The 15,659-nt window shown below is 36.3% G+C and overlaps 3 protein-coding genes across 3 annotated transcripts; 1 reads left to right on the forward strand and 2 right to left on the reverse strand.

Moving 5' to 3' along the window:
* Positions 1-90: 90 nt before the first annotated feature.
* Positions 91-11,642, reverse strand: LOC124437431 (protein arginine N-methyltransferase 5-like). Its single transcript, XM_046987408.1, has 21 exons — positions 11,323-11,642; positions 11,096-11,211; positions 9,649-9,734; positions 9,344-9,475; positions 8,915-8,992; positions 8,665-8,696; positions 8,547-8,596; positions 8,355-8,465; positions 8,182-8,234; positions 7,889-7,978; positions 7,079-7,150; positions 6,934-7,011; positions 6,799-6,857; positions 6,328-6,450; positions 6,006-6,090; positions 5,794-5,884; positions 5,234-5,343; positions 4,161-4,254; positions 3,126-3,242; positions 1,264-1,328; positions 91-521 (listed from the first exon to the last, which is right to left on the reverse strand). Exons 1-21 carry the CDS (start codon positions 11,457-11,459, stop codon positions 369-371), a joined length of 1,932 nt encoding a protein of 643 aa, XP_046843364.1. The 5' UTR covers positions 11,460-11,642; the 3' UTR covers positions 91-368.
* Positions 11,643-11,676: 34 nt separating this feature from the next.
* LOC124437441 (UPF0434 protein BRADO0313-like) lies at positions 11,677-12,257 on the forward strand. The gene is made up of 2 exons (XM_046987419.1): positions 11,677-11,841; positions 11,956-12,257. Exons 1-2 carry the CDS (start codon positions 11,699-11,701, stop codon positions 12,086-12,088), a joined length of 276 nt encoding a protein of 91 aa, XP_046843375.1. The 5' UTR covers positions 11,677-11,698; the 3' UTR covers positions 12,089-12,257.
* Positions 12,258-12,754: 497 nt separating this feature from the next.
* On the reverse strand, positions 12,755-15,538 carry LOC124436561 (pyridine nucleotide-disulfide oxidoreductase domain-containing protein 1-like). The gene is made up of 4 exons (XM_046986511.1): positions 15,253-15,538; positions 14,845-15,052; positions 14,137-14,333; positions 12,755-13,986 (listed from the first exon to the last, which is right to left on the reverse strand). Exons 1-4 carry the CDS (start codon positions 15,521-15,523, stop codon positions 13,193-13,195), a joined length of 1,470 nt encoding a protein of 489 aa, XP_046842467.1. The 5' UTR covers positions 15,524-15,538; the 3' UTR covers positions 12,755-13,192.
* Positions 15,539-15,659: the final 121 nt, after the last annotated feature.

The following is a 15,659-nucleotide window of genomic DNA, read 5'->3' on the forward strand; positions in this document are numbered from 1 at the left end:
GGTTAGGTTTTCATAAACCAGTGCAAACATACGTAGTAAGCATCTTAATTTCTTTCTTACATAAAGTATGGTGCAAGAGATATTACGAACTTTTGATGGAGAAATATCTATTTCACAACTACGAAAAAAATGCTACATCCGTTAACTCTACAATTTACTGTGCAATATTACAGATAAAATACAATCTAACATTTTATACAAGCCGAACTATCTTGAAGACGAAGTGTCAACAAGCGATTCCGACCATACTTAAAAATGTTCATTGAAAACCAGTGTTTAAATGTGCACTCCATTCGATTCGAAAGTGTTCAGTGCAGTTTTTGGCAACTTGTTTTCATCCGTTGAAAGAAGACGGTACATAAAATGAGTTAGAGCCCGATGAAAGTCGATCTTCCACAAGGATTATGTATAGGAATGGTGTGTGGTTTTGAAATACACCATTCGTACCAGATCTTGGTCCGTGAAACCTTTCGCCAGCAATGAACACGTAAGAAGGAGTTCTCTGGCAAGTAGATTGGATGCTGAAAAGGACATATGAAAATATGATACAGCGCATGCACTCTACCACGTGATGTATAATACCGCTGTTGAGTAATGACTTTTATCAACGGCTCATATACGATCGTTTCGTAGATAATAAACAGCATTTAGAATACAGTACCGCTCAGATGTTTACCGAAAACGTGTTCCGAGCTCGTTCAAAAATGTGTTCAAAAATGTGTTCCAAATGCGTTCGACTTAAGATGAAGCGCGTATCAGAACGCGTTGTTGGCCCATACGATCATTGATCTGTAAATCATCATTTATAATCGCTATACAAGTGTTCAATTTAGGAAATTTTCTATGTTATACCAACGTTTATTTGAAAAACTGGGCACGTGTTCAGAACGTGTCCCCTATATTTTTTGGAACGCTTTCGAAACGCAAATGGAACGCGAGCGCAGTGTTAAGTTACTTCTGAGTTTTACTGTAGGTCAGGGGCAAATCAAATAGCCTGTATAGAACTTTAAATTGTTCTTATCTCTTATTACTTGCCAAAATTTTTGCATCTGCTATAAACTATACGAAATTTACATTGTCCAAACTTGCTCAAACTTTTCCGTATGCCGCCATATTGTTTTTCAAACATCATTTACAATTTACAACATTAAGCTATTCATCGTTTGGAGTGTAATGCGCATGATCAAATTGCAAGTGCGCTGTGCAAACGCGACTGCTTTACAAAGCAAAGGGAAAGCAAGTTAAATAACCCACACACGTTACCTGAACTGGGAAAAAAATAGGAAACCAACTGAACATTCCTTCTGAATGATCTTCGGGAACGATGCCTTTCAAAATAAGAAAATCTCAAGCAAAACACGATACAATGTTTTTTTCAAAATAAGGAAAAAACTCAATTAAAACTAGATAAAATATCATATGTTAAAGAAACATAAAGCATACACAAAACATATTAATATTTTAGAATTATTATAGAATTATTACAAGAACCTACGTTCAACCGAAAATTAAAATATATATATATATCAGACATTTTAAATGAACGACGAGTTTTTTTATCGTAAATATGTTTCGGCATGCTTATGCCATCTTCAGTACATCGAATGAAGGTGATTAGCTATTTACAGGATATATATATATGTATGTGACTATCGTTAAGTGTATTAAAGTGTTAGATATTATATTATATTACAGGTTAAATATAATATAATATCTAACACTAATTTTGTAATTTAATACACTTAACGATAGTCACATACATATATATATATCCTGTAAATAGCTAATCACCTTCATTCGATGTACTGAAGATGGCATAAGCATGCCGAAACATGTTTACGATAAAAAAACTCGTCGTTCATTTAAAATGTCTGATATCCATCGTGCTTTTAAGAAATTATGGATATATATAAATTATGGATATATATATAATTATGGTTTTATAAGTTTTTATATATATATATACACAAAGAAACAGACTCTGCAGATTAAAGCCACCTTAAAATCCAACATTTGAATCAAACAAGGCACGAAGCTAAAATCAAGTGTAAAATTTTGATTTTATTTCAAACTTCTTCAGATACGTACTATCACGACTATAACCAGTCGACTTTATGTAGTATAATAGAGTGATTTAGCAAACACGACGTTTCGTCTAAGTCTTAGACTCTAGACGTCGTCAAATTTTCGCGAGGGATCTGGGTCTAGGACGCCACCACGTCGTAAAGTATTTGCGACTTAGCAAACCTTTTGTAGGACTTCGCCAAATGATGGTATGAAACAGGTTTCATCCATTTTGTCATTTTTTCCGCTGAATCGTGTTTTCCGATCATTTTAAACTAATTTTTTGATATCAAAAATATACTGCTGTATATTCATATCAATAAAATTAGAAATAAAAGCAAAATCATCGACATACGGCTTTGTGACTAAAATTGTTTTGACTCCGAGGAAGCCCCCGAAATCAGAGCAGAACCCGGGTTGTTTATTTGTTTGCTTTTTTCGCTTTAGGAAATAAAATATTCGCATTTTTTTTTTAAATGAATATATGTAGGCCTATATAATCTTTTAACATGCAAATATCAAGGATATTTCCTTATTTTTGTCTGAAAATTAAGTTTGTTTCAGCCGTCGTCGATACGAGGCCAAATTGTATGTTTTCACGTCGTCGTCGTCAAGACGACTGCCGTCGTAGATTGAACCGGAAGTAAAAGGCGCATGTCACGCCACTTTCACGGCGTCTTGGACGAAACGTCGTTTTTGCTAAAGTCACTCTAATATGAAGCATACTCCGAAAAGAAGACTCATGTTTAACTCAATTTACGTAACTCAAATATTCAGATACGTATATACTTAACTTTATCTCACTGTGTATTATATTTGTACCGTAATAAAGTACTATGTTTCTTTATGTCTGAAGAGGGTTTTGAAAAATAAAAATGGAAAATTTACACTTAATTTTAGCTACGCCTTGTGTTCAATTCAATTCTTGAATATCATTATTTGGAATCTGCTTCCTTGTGCAAAAATTTTATACAAGAGAAAATTCCTAATTTGATACAGCCTAGGTTTCGGTGAAATGCTCAAATGATCATGCGATAAAGACCATGGATAGTTCAACTTACTTAAAAATAAATCTTTGTACAAAACCGTTCGAAAGAAACCGGCAAAACCATGTATAAGACAGGAGTTCTGCATTTGATAATCAATTGTTGCCGCACGGCTGTTGTCGATGGGGACATCTAAAAGATCAGGAGAGATTGTATAAAAATACACAGAACAAGAGAGTTGTTCACAGCACAGTATAGGAAATATACAGTAGCTCCACTTCTTGTGCAACTGGCTGCTGTATATTTAATTAGTTTACTGGCTGCCGTTAGCCATTTCATCATTTCTATTGGTCAAAAAAAGCAATTGACTGGCTGCCACTATGGTAATCACATGCGTGATATGATGTTCGTGGCGCGAAAAAATTCATTGGAGGTAGCTTTACTGTATATTCACTAAAACTGTGGTTTACAGTGAATGGTTTGAACCCGGGAGTATCGTTACATGTTTGTAGATGTAGATCGTCCAGGTTAGTAGAATCCTGAGAAGGACTGCTGGTTTTGATGTTGATTGACATTTCGAGAGTCATCTTCAGAGTCAAGTGAACTTAGTAGAGTTGTTTACCACAAATAATGAATAGTTGATCGAAGGATTTGTTTGTATCTTAAAGAATCATTGTCGACCACAATGCAACGCGCGTCGATTGTTTGTTTATATGCGTTTATAATTCCTTCCAAAACACGATGGTCTTCCTCATACACTCTTTGTACGACTTCTAAAAGTTATACGAAGTCTACCAACATACCAAGTTTTGGTCTTCCTCTTTTAGGCATGTTTTTAACCGTTGAGGTAGCTATAGTTTGAATGATTATAAAATCACCCAAACAGATACGTTTATGAAAAAAATCACTAGCAAGCTCCTGAAAATCCTTTTTCATCCAAAAACAACACAAATTTTTATACATCCACAAAAGATGCATAGAATATCCACGGATTATAAACTGATACAGTGAGTCTATTTATTGGACCAAAAAAATGGCAACGAAGATCATATGAGCGCGCGTTGCATTGTGGTCGACAATGATTCTTTAAGAGTGTAAATTCTTACAAACCTTTATTTGGATGGGAGAAATGAAAACAAGCCTTGGGTTCAGCGACAATGTCAACATTACAAAGTCTCACAACGTAAGGTGTTTCAAATGGGGCCTGAAAAAAAACAACGAACAATTCATTTTATGAAAATTTGAACAATATTAGAAAGCATAGAGAAAAGTGACTGGTCAATGGAGAAATTGTCGTTCAAACTAAAATACTGCAAAATGAAAAAAGAAACTATTCACATTTGAACAGCAAGGTTTATGAACAAAGGTTTGTCAAACCATGTGATTCTAACAGAAGGTTTACTATCGATGTATGTATTAAGTACTTTCTAACTAAAAGACAGACCAAGTGTACATTTCCAAGATGCATTAAGTACTTTCTAACAAAAAGACAGACCAAGCGTACTTTTCCAAGATATATTAAAAGATTTCTAACTAAAAGACAGACCAAGCGCACTTTTCCAAGATATATTAAAAGCTTTCTAACAAAAAGACAGACCAAGCGTACATTTCCAAGATATATTAAAAGCTTTCTAACTAAAAGACAGACCAAGCGTACTTTTCAAGATATATTAAAAGCTTTCTAACTAAAAGACAGACCAAGCGTACATTTCCAAGATATATTAAAAGCTTTCTAACTAAAAGACGGACAAAGCGCACTTTTCCAAGATATATTAAGTGCTTTCTAACAAAAAGACAGACCAAGCGTACATTTCCAAGATATATTAAAAGCTTTCTAACTAAAAGACAGACCAAGCGTACTTTTCCAAGATATATTAAAAGCTTTCTAACTAAAAGACAGACCAAGCGTACATTTCCAAGATATATTAAAAGCTTTCTAACTAAAAGACAGACCAAGCGTACTTTTCCAAGATATATTAAAAGCTTTCTAACTAAAAGACAGACCAAGCGTACTTTTCCAAGATATATTAAAAGCTTTCTAACTAAAAGACAGACCGAGCATACTTTTCCAAGATATGTTAAGTACTTTTTAACTAAAAGACAGACCAAGCGTACTTTTCCATGAAAACTCAAACCACTACGTATGTATATTAAATATACTCGGTTCTGGTTCATCAACAAACCTGTGGTCCTTTATTTGGTTCGCGACATTGAGATACTTCGTAATGAAGTTTGGCCGACGACAATGGCGCCAAATATGAAGTATAGGATTCTGGGATTGATATGCCATCATCTGCAAAGCATATAAACAATTATTTCATAATTTAATTCGTTTTTATTTAAAAGATTTTCTAATTGTGTAGATGTAACTACGAAAGGATATTTCCTCCATTTAGGACAAAACATCTCATACATAAGCGCGAACATTGTTCGGTACAAAATCTAATAATACAAAATTAATGTAATTGTTGTTTTTTTATATTGATAAAATAAAGAACTCTTAATATTCCTCTACGCAAGAGATCTTGAGGAAGACTGAAGGCAGTGGCGAAGCGAGCCAGCAAGTTTGATGCACAATGTAAATTTTTCTGTGTTCATTAATTGTAAAAATAACAGAGTTCTAAAGAAATGAACAACACCAACGACCTGAAACTTACATAGCTGAACTAAAACTTGCGGGCTGGCTACATCACTTTCTGAAGGTCAAAGTAATTTACGTTATTACAGATATCCCTACATGTACCCTTTAAAAAGCGTTGAGCACCATCCAGACACTCCGGCGATAATTCATTATCCCCAAATGACCCCAACAGTTCACTGACCAAGATGTCTGCCTTTGAAAGAAAAAGTTAAACAATAAATCATCCACATTTGCAGATGTCGATCGTCCACGTCAACGTTAGTTTCGTCATCTAATTCTGAAGATGACAACGACTAGACAGAAATTTTAAATACCTTTTCAGGAGCATTCCATTCGCGCATGTCCGAGGACACGACAATCACGTTATCGCCCCATTCCTCTTGTTTAAGTGTGAGCAATCTTATGAAAAAACATCAAAAACATCACTCATGAATCTAAAGCTATTTAAGCAGTATGTCGCAAAAGGAACTTAGGAGGGGACAGGTGGGGATGAAACAAAGTCGTATCACGTGCTCTTTTTGCAAACGGTGATTGGTCAACTGTAATTTGGGGTGAATAAGAAATAAAGAAAATCAAGCACAATAAAGTTTTTGATAAAAAATATTTCCAACAATCTCGAATGAAAATCCTACTTACGTCACAACAGCGTTTGGATTTTTCTCGATCGCGTAAACTTTTATGGCATGACCGCATGCTTTACTGGCGGCAAACGAAGCTCTGACGAGTGGGCCACGACCCGCTCCGACAACCATCACTACCCTGACGGAAAAACATCACGAGATATGACAAATACAGTATGGCTGAAACTGAACTGTATATAAACTGGGACGCTAACACCAATACTAGTGCTATAAGCCATTTTGAAGTACGTTAAGACGCATTTTTTATCTGAGATTTATGGTTGTTTACCAGAGCCCATGCGGTAAAACCTAAGATGACAATTTGTGCTACGATACGTATATCGTGAGTATGGTGGTTGATTGTTTCAATAAATATCAGGAAACCTCTAAAACCAAAGAAACTATCTTCCATTTCGGTTTCAAAGATGGCGGCAAGGTTAGCGTTCCAGTTTATAATACAGTTCAACGCTGACTGGTAGAAACTCACGTGACTGCCGACTCTATACTTTTATCCGATACACGGTCAATGAGCGCCTGTCTTATAGCCTACGTAGATGAACAACAGGAAATGCTGAATGCAGAACGATGTTTGAAGACTCAACAAAATGTTAATGGGGGATACCTCTTGATATTGATTGTACTTGACGGGATCTTTTTCAAACACTTCATACGTTTGTGATTCAAGATTGTCCATAAGAGGCTGAATTCAAAAATACACAGTCGTCACATTTGAGCATTTCTTTATAAAACATGTGTACAACACGAACCTGTAAAGGACATTGTAAATAATCTTCGTAGCCTTTGGAGAACTGACTGTAGCAGTCTAAAGGTGGTCTTGTCTAGAAGATGAAGGAAATACGTAAAGCCACTTTAAATAAACCTCATACACGCAGTAAAGCTCAAAAGTAACGTGTAACACTGCGTTCGTGTTCCTTTCGGTTTAACATCGGAAATTTCCGTCATCGAGGACTTGTACAGCGAACACAAACGAAACGAGAACTGGCCTAGTCTGTCTTTAAGTTGTTAGAAACGCCTCGGTATTTCACGGCTGACATTAGTTGTTGCTTTGTTAAGCAAATCTTTCATTGTTAACAACAAGGAAAGCCTTGATAGTTAAAAAGAAGTTAACAAAGGGGAGCAAAACAACGCAATGAATTTCATTGGACAGCACAACAGTGTCAAAGTCTGTCAAGTGTTACTTAGAGTGTTTCGATTTATACTCATACCAGAACTAGTGTGATGATCTCATCTTGTGTAGGATAAACATCACGAATCAAGTGGTTTCAGCTGTACGTATTCATACCAAATCTAGTTGTGCAGAACTATCCCGACTATAGTTGCCCCATCGATATGGCAAATACGCTTTTCGGGGCAGTATTTAAGAGCAGTGATTTATATAGCCTGTACGTATTTACACTAGTCTTGCATGAGAATTGACTTTGTCAAAGTTTTTTTCTGAAATCTGTGTGTACCGTCGGTCATCAAGCAAACATATTCTCCAAACATTTTTTGCAGTATTTGGAAAACGGTAAAATGTAAACTGAAAGTTCGCTAAATTAAGAAATAGAAGCACAAACCAAATATAGATGATCCAAATATTGATAATACGTAATCATTCCTTTATTCCGCATCTTATTTGATCCGGATATGACGAACTGCACATTGAACTAAAAAAATCGAAAAAATTAAGCTCGCTAACAATAAACATGAAATACAACATGAAGTAAATGGTTTGAACCCAAGAATATCGTTACAAATGTTTGTGAATGTAGATCGTCCAGGTTGGTAGAGACCTGTGAAGGACTGTTGTTGTTGATGATGACTGACGTTTCGGCAACCTCAGCGGTAGTCGCCTTCACTGCATACCCACCTTAAATAAATGTCTAATAAATTGTTGATGCGATCTGGAAAGAACTGGATAACCTATAACAGGAATTGACTTCTATTAATTTACTTTGCTTGGTTGTTGACATAGAAAGTGACGTCAAAAACATATGACATCATCCATGTATGACTTCATATGCGATACATTCATAAGAGCACCTTTCTTATTGGTCAAAAAAATTCTTGTAGGTATAATCAACGTCCTGATTGGTTCGCCAAGCCATCGCTTGATTTCTTTCTCAGTTGGCAATTCATTGCTGATTTCAAGAGCTTTCAGACAAATGGAATGAAAACACGAAACTGAACGTCATTAAAATTAAACAAAAGTTATCATAACTGACAATGCTTTACCAAGTCCAACTTTTCTAGTGTTGTGACATAATGTTCTGAAGGAATTCCACCTAAACACAAAATATAATCACATTGAGCTTACGTATATTTAAGAAAAAACCCATATGACGTCACATACCATTCCCACGTGTCGCTATCTTCTTCGGATTTCTTCAAAACAATAAAAGTTTAATAATTAACCCGTGAAACATGAAAATATATAAAAGAAATGCAAGGACAGTGAAAAGTTTCCAAAAATGCCCACTGCCTTTTGACTCATAACTTGAGCACGTGCAAATATGCTTTCGCAAAGGTTCTTTTTGGTTTGTGTAAACGCAGTAAACATCTTTTATTCAAAGTAAAAGATTTAGTAATGGGCACAAAAATACCTTACTAATTTTTCCATCTTCAAATAAGGACCTGTCGATTTCATTGGCCGGGCTCTTCATTGGCACTCGAATCCAAAACTATGCATACCAAAATTGAAGGTAATATACAGAATTTCAAGAGAAATATCGCAAATAATATTGGATGTATTTTGAATAACATAGAACACAATATGGATAATATAGGACACAGTCCACCATCATATGAGACACATGTGGATATGATGGGATACGGTAGGATATTGTGGCAACTGCTGATGAATGTTGTCTAAGGACATTTAGGGATATACAAAGTGTGCAACAAAGGTACTTCATGGTTAGCTAAGGATATGTCATGATAATGACTACATGAAATCTCATTAATAGTAGTTCAAGAATCTTAGAGCATGCTGTGAAACATTTAAAATTCATTGAAAGTACGCTATACGACACCTGTTGTACATGAGAATCAAAGCAGATCCCATTGATGATGGCCGCAAGATTCGTACAAGGTTGTTTTGTAAGATTGACCAAAATTGCAGGTAGACCAAGGTGAACAGCATAGGCTATCTCCTGAAGTAATGCCTTAACAAATAATAAAATACATTCCTAAGAGTAAAGCTTTAATCTTACAAGTCATCCTTAAAAGATTATTCTTTCTCCATGACACAAACACACAATGCCAAAATCAACCAGATTGGAAGTTGGACTTATAAATGCTCAATTACAAGTACACCAACTATCATTTTTTTCCCTACTTGTTCTGAGTTCTTTCTTTCAACATCGTTATTCGAGTCTGTGTTTATCCATGGTGAGACCTTGCCAACCACAAGCGTATTCCAATCTGCATTGTTGATTTGATAAATACAATATAATTACCATACACAAGTATATATTACATTGTTATTGCTTCATAGATAAGTCTGATGTAATATAAGAGTAAGGTTGTACGGTTGTCAATGCTCTTTATTAAGAGCTACCTAAATAACTCATGACAATGCCTCTCTATAATGAAAAAGACATCATCTGAAAGTGAAAATCTTTTTCCATGAAATTATAAAGTATTCTACCACATGCATACACCAGCTAATGTGATAACTAATGCTAAACATAAAAAGCAAATGGTTTGAACCCTGGAGTATCGTTACATATTTGTAGATGTACATCGTCAGGTCGGTATAGTCCTGAGAAGGACTGTTTTTGTTGTTGTTGACTGACGTTTCAACAACTTTAGCAGCAGTCATCTTCAGAGTCAAAAGTGGTAGTCATCTTCATTTTGATTCTGAAGATGACTACCGCTAGGGTTGTCAAAACGTCAGTCAACAACAACAAAAACAGTCCTTCTCAGGACGATACCAACCTGGACAATCTACATTTAAAAAATGTAACTAAACATAAACCTGAACATAACATTATTACATAAGAGGTACATTGATGTACATACAAATGTATTCATGTACATATGTAGGGTAGACAAGACTGCAATCCTCGTATAACTTAATTTTACACCAAAAATCTTCCACATGAACTGTCAAAAGCATACCCCCAATCAATGTAAAGCATGATATACTTTATAAAGTGAATGGTTTAAGCACGGGGGGATTGTTACATTTTTGTAGATGTAGATCGCCCTGGTTGGTAGAGTCCTGAGAAGCAGTGTTCGTGTTGATGTTGACTGACATCTTAACAACCTCGACTCTAAAGATGACCACCACTAAGGTTGTCAGAACGTCAGTCAACCACATCATAAACAGTCCTTCTCAGGACTCTACTAACCTGGACCATCTTCATCTACAAACATGTATACTTTGTAAAGATTGGGGTGTCTTCGGCAAATAGTTTACAATGACAGAATGCCTTTTAGGCTGGAAAGTATGTAAACAGCATTCCCGAGATTCAAACTTGGCATGCACATGAATAAAAGCCTAGTACCTTCCAGAAATTCATATTGCACACAGCACATTCAGGTGATCAGTGTATACTTTCAAGTCTGAATCATATACGTAAGTACATATGACCGTTCAGTTTATGGGGCAGGGCATTTTATAACTGTCATTAAACAGGGCCAACTTTCGTCAAATAGCCATAAAAGACTTACTTGTGGTTTATAAAAATCTATTTATACTGCTGTAATGACTTATGCCACTCAAAGTTTATTATTAATAATTAATGACAAGTTTGAAAACGAGTTAACGGTCAACTCACCTTGACTAGGTAACAGGAGGTCTGACCTCGTAAAAGGTCGACTTCTCAGACACACTGGTTTAATGAATTCTCGTTTAAATCGTGGGTGAGCAATTGGCAGGCAAATAAAGTGAAATCTATAACGGGTGAATGGCAATGTTTGTTCATTGTTCAAAATACGCTAAATAAACATTTAACGTACTACCAAGAAGAAAATGGCAGGAGGTTGATATGAAATCATTACTTACTTATCTGAAGCGCTAGAGTTTAATGCTTGTGATAAATCAGGGACGGAGAAGAAGTCACGTCCACAAGAAATATGCGGAGTATCCGCCGCCATCTTGAATGCCACAAACATGTGAGTGAAAGATGACGTCGTCTTCATCTTTCTTTTACAACCACCCGATTAGCGTTTTTGAAATTTCTTGTTTTTTTGATCAAAGCAAGATTCAAAAAAAAATGATTGAATTAAAAATGTAGTAATTAACAATGTATGTGCCATGTGCATAACTAGACAACAATTTCTTCATTCTATGTCGCGTTTCTATCGTTTTTTCGAAATATCTAAGAACTTCGACAGCATGTGACAAAATTATCGCGAAAAATTGTCCGAAAAAAAACAACATGGCCGGCAGACTTTTTGCAACCACTATGAAGTCTGTATTACAGTCACGTTCCACCTATTGCACTAAAGAAATGGCAGGTCAGAAATTTGATAAGTCTCTGCTGGATATTTTAGTTTGTCCTCTGTCCAAAGAACCTTTGCGGTAAGAACACATTCCTCTACATACGACAAGTTTCGCTCACCATACCAGGAGTTCTGTCGCTTAGAGAAGTGTTGTACACTTCGTTTTCATCGAGTTCTATTCATCTTGTTTTAGTTATGACAGCGAACGTCACGAGCTTGTCAACGACAGTCTGAAAGTCGCTTATTCCATAAGAAATGGTATTCCTAATATGGACCCAAGCCGCGCAAGAAAGATGGATGTTAATGATGAGGAAGATACACAATAAATAAAACTTATGGCAGTTATTTATGTTTAAAGTGAACTGAGACATAGCACTTTAATTGAATTTAAATCATTCTGTAAATAACATCGTAAACGATAAAAAATTTGACCCGTTTTCTCCACGTGACTTTAACCGGCAGCGAATCTTACCATAAAAGTCTAAAACAAACTTATACTCTGCAGTTTTCAATTTAAAAACGTTGGTTTTCGATGAAAATTTGTTGACCATAGGCAGATTTCATGTGGTTGCGCGCTTATAGATGAAAAATACATGATGACTTGTCTCTAAGCATTTTATGTAACTTTTCCGAGAAATGTTGTCAAATTTGTTTGGAAACTGCAAATGTTTCATGTTTGTAAATGTAGATCGTCCAGGTGGGTATAGTCCTGAGAAGGTCTGTTGATGTTGTTGTTGACTGACGTTTTGACAACCTTAGCGGTAGTCATCTTCAGAGTCCAGAGTCAAGTGAGGAGTAAACGTCAGGTTAGCCGTATTTGCTAACCTGAAGTTTACTCCTCATTTGACTCTGAAGATGACTACCGCTAAGGTTGTCGAAAAAGTCATTGACCAATAGTCCTTCTCGGGACTCTACCAACCTGGACGATCTACGTCTACAAACATGTACTAACGATACTCCCGGGTACAAACCATTTACTTTACTTCAAATGTTTGTTGCAAACTTTCTATCTCATCCAATCATAAAGGTCTTTGATCCTTAATTTTAAATTTGATTGAATGATATATGAACGCCTCAATGAACATTTTACATTGAAACGAAATTCGAAAGATTAGACGATTAATTATTGTCAAATTCATAGGCGTTCGGGAGCTTTAGTAAATATTTTCTACAGCACGCAATGAAGGTTTCGCCATATTTTCGCCCGACTAACGTTTAAAATTTGCCAAAATTTTCAATCTTCAAACTAAACTTTTTTTGGGGGGGGGAGGGTAGCTGCCCCCGTCCCGTACGCTTATGGTCAAATTGATCGTATTACGATGTCCACGATATAAATACTGCAGTATTCGTCATTCATCCATTCACTAGCATAATTTATGTCGTGAGAACCACGCGAGGAAGTTCGCTTGAGGGACAAAATCCCACGCATGTTAATCAAAGAAATCGTCAATATCAATGTCCGGGTTCAGCAAATCCTCTCCAAACTGACTCACATCCATTTGATTTAAAATTAAATTCTCCAAGGTCTCCTCGAGTTCCGTTTCACCAATCAGCAAAGCTCCGTGAATCCTACCCTCGTGTAAAACCACCTTAACATACTCCCGTCCCATGGTGCAACGGAGCAATGCTTCGTAATCAGAGCCCAGTCCTTGACCGTTATACTTACCCAGTAGTATTACCTTGAAGCCAAAGAACGAAGTGACATGCGCAAACATTTCAAAACAAAAATCCATAAAGTTCTCCGTCTCCCCCAGGTCAGATATCATGCATTTCGCAGCATATGCTCCCATCTGATTGGCTTGTGTCCACAGCCGCATTTGAAACCAGTACTCAGAATGCTCCCATGATGCATTGCAAACATCTCCCGCCGCAAACACGTCATTGAGATTTGTCCTCATGCATTTATCAACAATAATCCCACCATCGTCGGCGATTTTGAGATCGGAATGTTTCGTAAAAGGTTCGGTATTCGGTAAAACTCCCGTTGCAGAAACCAAAAAGTCACAACCATAGATTTTACCATTGCTCAGTTCGACGAAAATATTCCAGTTATTTTTATCAATTTCACCATTGTTTAAATCTTTGAACTGTTCACAATTTAAAAGCGCTTTTACTTCAGTCGAATATTCAACAATAACATTTTTCCTGCATACTTCATCACTACCCATATTGAGGTCATCTTTCCAACTTTGACCAAGGGCAGCAGCATACATTGACCCCTCACCTGAGAAAAAATTAACAATAAATATTGAATACCAAAAAAATATTTCTCCCTGACGTCAGAAAGACGTTCCACTTTCTTCACTGACTCTGTGTCAAAGAATGTTTTTTAACATGAAAGCAATATACTAGAGATCATTTCCAAATATTTTACCTGAACTCATAGGTACTGATGAGTTGCAAAGTTTGTCTTGTGGTAACATCTTTGTCAACTTTGTTTTGCTTTCAAAACTTACATAGTGCTTGCTCGTGGATGCTAAGAAAAAATGAGCTGCTCCTTTGTCAAAGTATGCATTGCCAATGGTATCATCTTTTATCACCCAGACGACAGCACATCCCTGCAGTTCATATCTATGTCATGGATGAAATCATAAGATTTCACAAAATTATAAGTTTGTCAAGTACTACGATGATCTGTCATGTACTGCAATGGTCTGTTGTTTACTACAATAGTCTGTCATGAACTGCAATGGTCTGTCATGTACTACAATGGTCTGTCATGTACTGCAATGGTTTGTCATGTACTGCAATGGTCTGTCATGTACTACAATGGTCTATCACATACTGCAATGGTCTGTCATGTACTGCAATGGTTTATCACAAACTACAATATTCTGATATGCATTGCAATGGTCTTCTATGTACTGCAATGGTCTGTCATGTACTGCAATGTTCTGCTATGCACTACAATGGTCTTCTGTGTACTGCAATGTTCTGCTATGTACTGCAATGGTCTTCTATGTACTGCAATGGTCATGTATTACAATAAATAGTCACAATACAACAGAAAAGATAGACAAAGTATCTGCTCTTTGTAATTACCACCTACAGCTAAAATTCAAACATCAAGCATTTCCCTTACGCTAACTCCAACGCAATGCCTCCATTACCAACAATGACCACCCTCTTGGCAGTTGAAAGTCGTTTCTGAAAGTATTCAACACTTTGTAAATCTCTTAGCCCAATAACATGTTCATTTTCCTCGGAAATAAGCTTTGGTCGAGCTCCAGTACAAATACACAATTTCTTGTAAACATATTCTTTGCCATCACTTGTCATCACTTTATGCGCTATATTAAAAGATAATACGTGACGTCAGGTAAGTGACGTAGGTCAGGAGATGATATTTCTTTAGTCCACTGTACACACAGCACATTAAACCTTCTCCTGGTCAATTGAAATTTGAGGTTTGAGTTCAACAAGGGACTCAATTCTGTAATGCCAAAGATAATAATATTTGTACACGAAAAAAACAACATGAATTCCAAACCTTCAGGGTTAAAATTTACCACGGTTGCCTTGACGACGGTGACGTTACGACGAACAAGCGCATGCAGAGGTTGTTCTGTTACGTCGTATTCTTCTAAAGTTTGCGAAAGTTTCTTCACGTTAGAAACCGATTTTACTAAATCTGTACCGGAAATAAGACATATATTCTTTTCTCCATTCAGGGTTGATAAATACTCCGTACATGAGACGCCAGCTATTCCGCCACCAACAACAACAAAATCAAACTTTCTCTCCACGTTTGCAGCTGCCATATTGGATTGTGGTGGCTATCGATACTTCATGTAAAGGGGAGAAAAGGAAATTAGTGGTTTTCCAGGTGAAATTTGCAAGACTATCCATCAATAGTCAATATGATCACTATCCCCCTTGTTTGATGCAAAGAATTTC

The sequence above is a fragment of the Xenia sp. Carnegie-2017 genome, unplaced genomic scaffold, assembly GCF_021976095.1.
Source record: "Xenia sp. Carnegie-2017 unplaced genomic scaffold, XeniaSp_v1 HiC_scaffold_16, whole genome shotgun sequence".
Classification (NCBI taxonomy): domain Eukaryota; kingdom Metazoa; phylum Cnidaria; class Anthozoa; order Malacalcyonacea; family Xeniidae; genus Xenia; species Xenia sp. Carnegie-2017.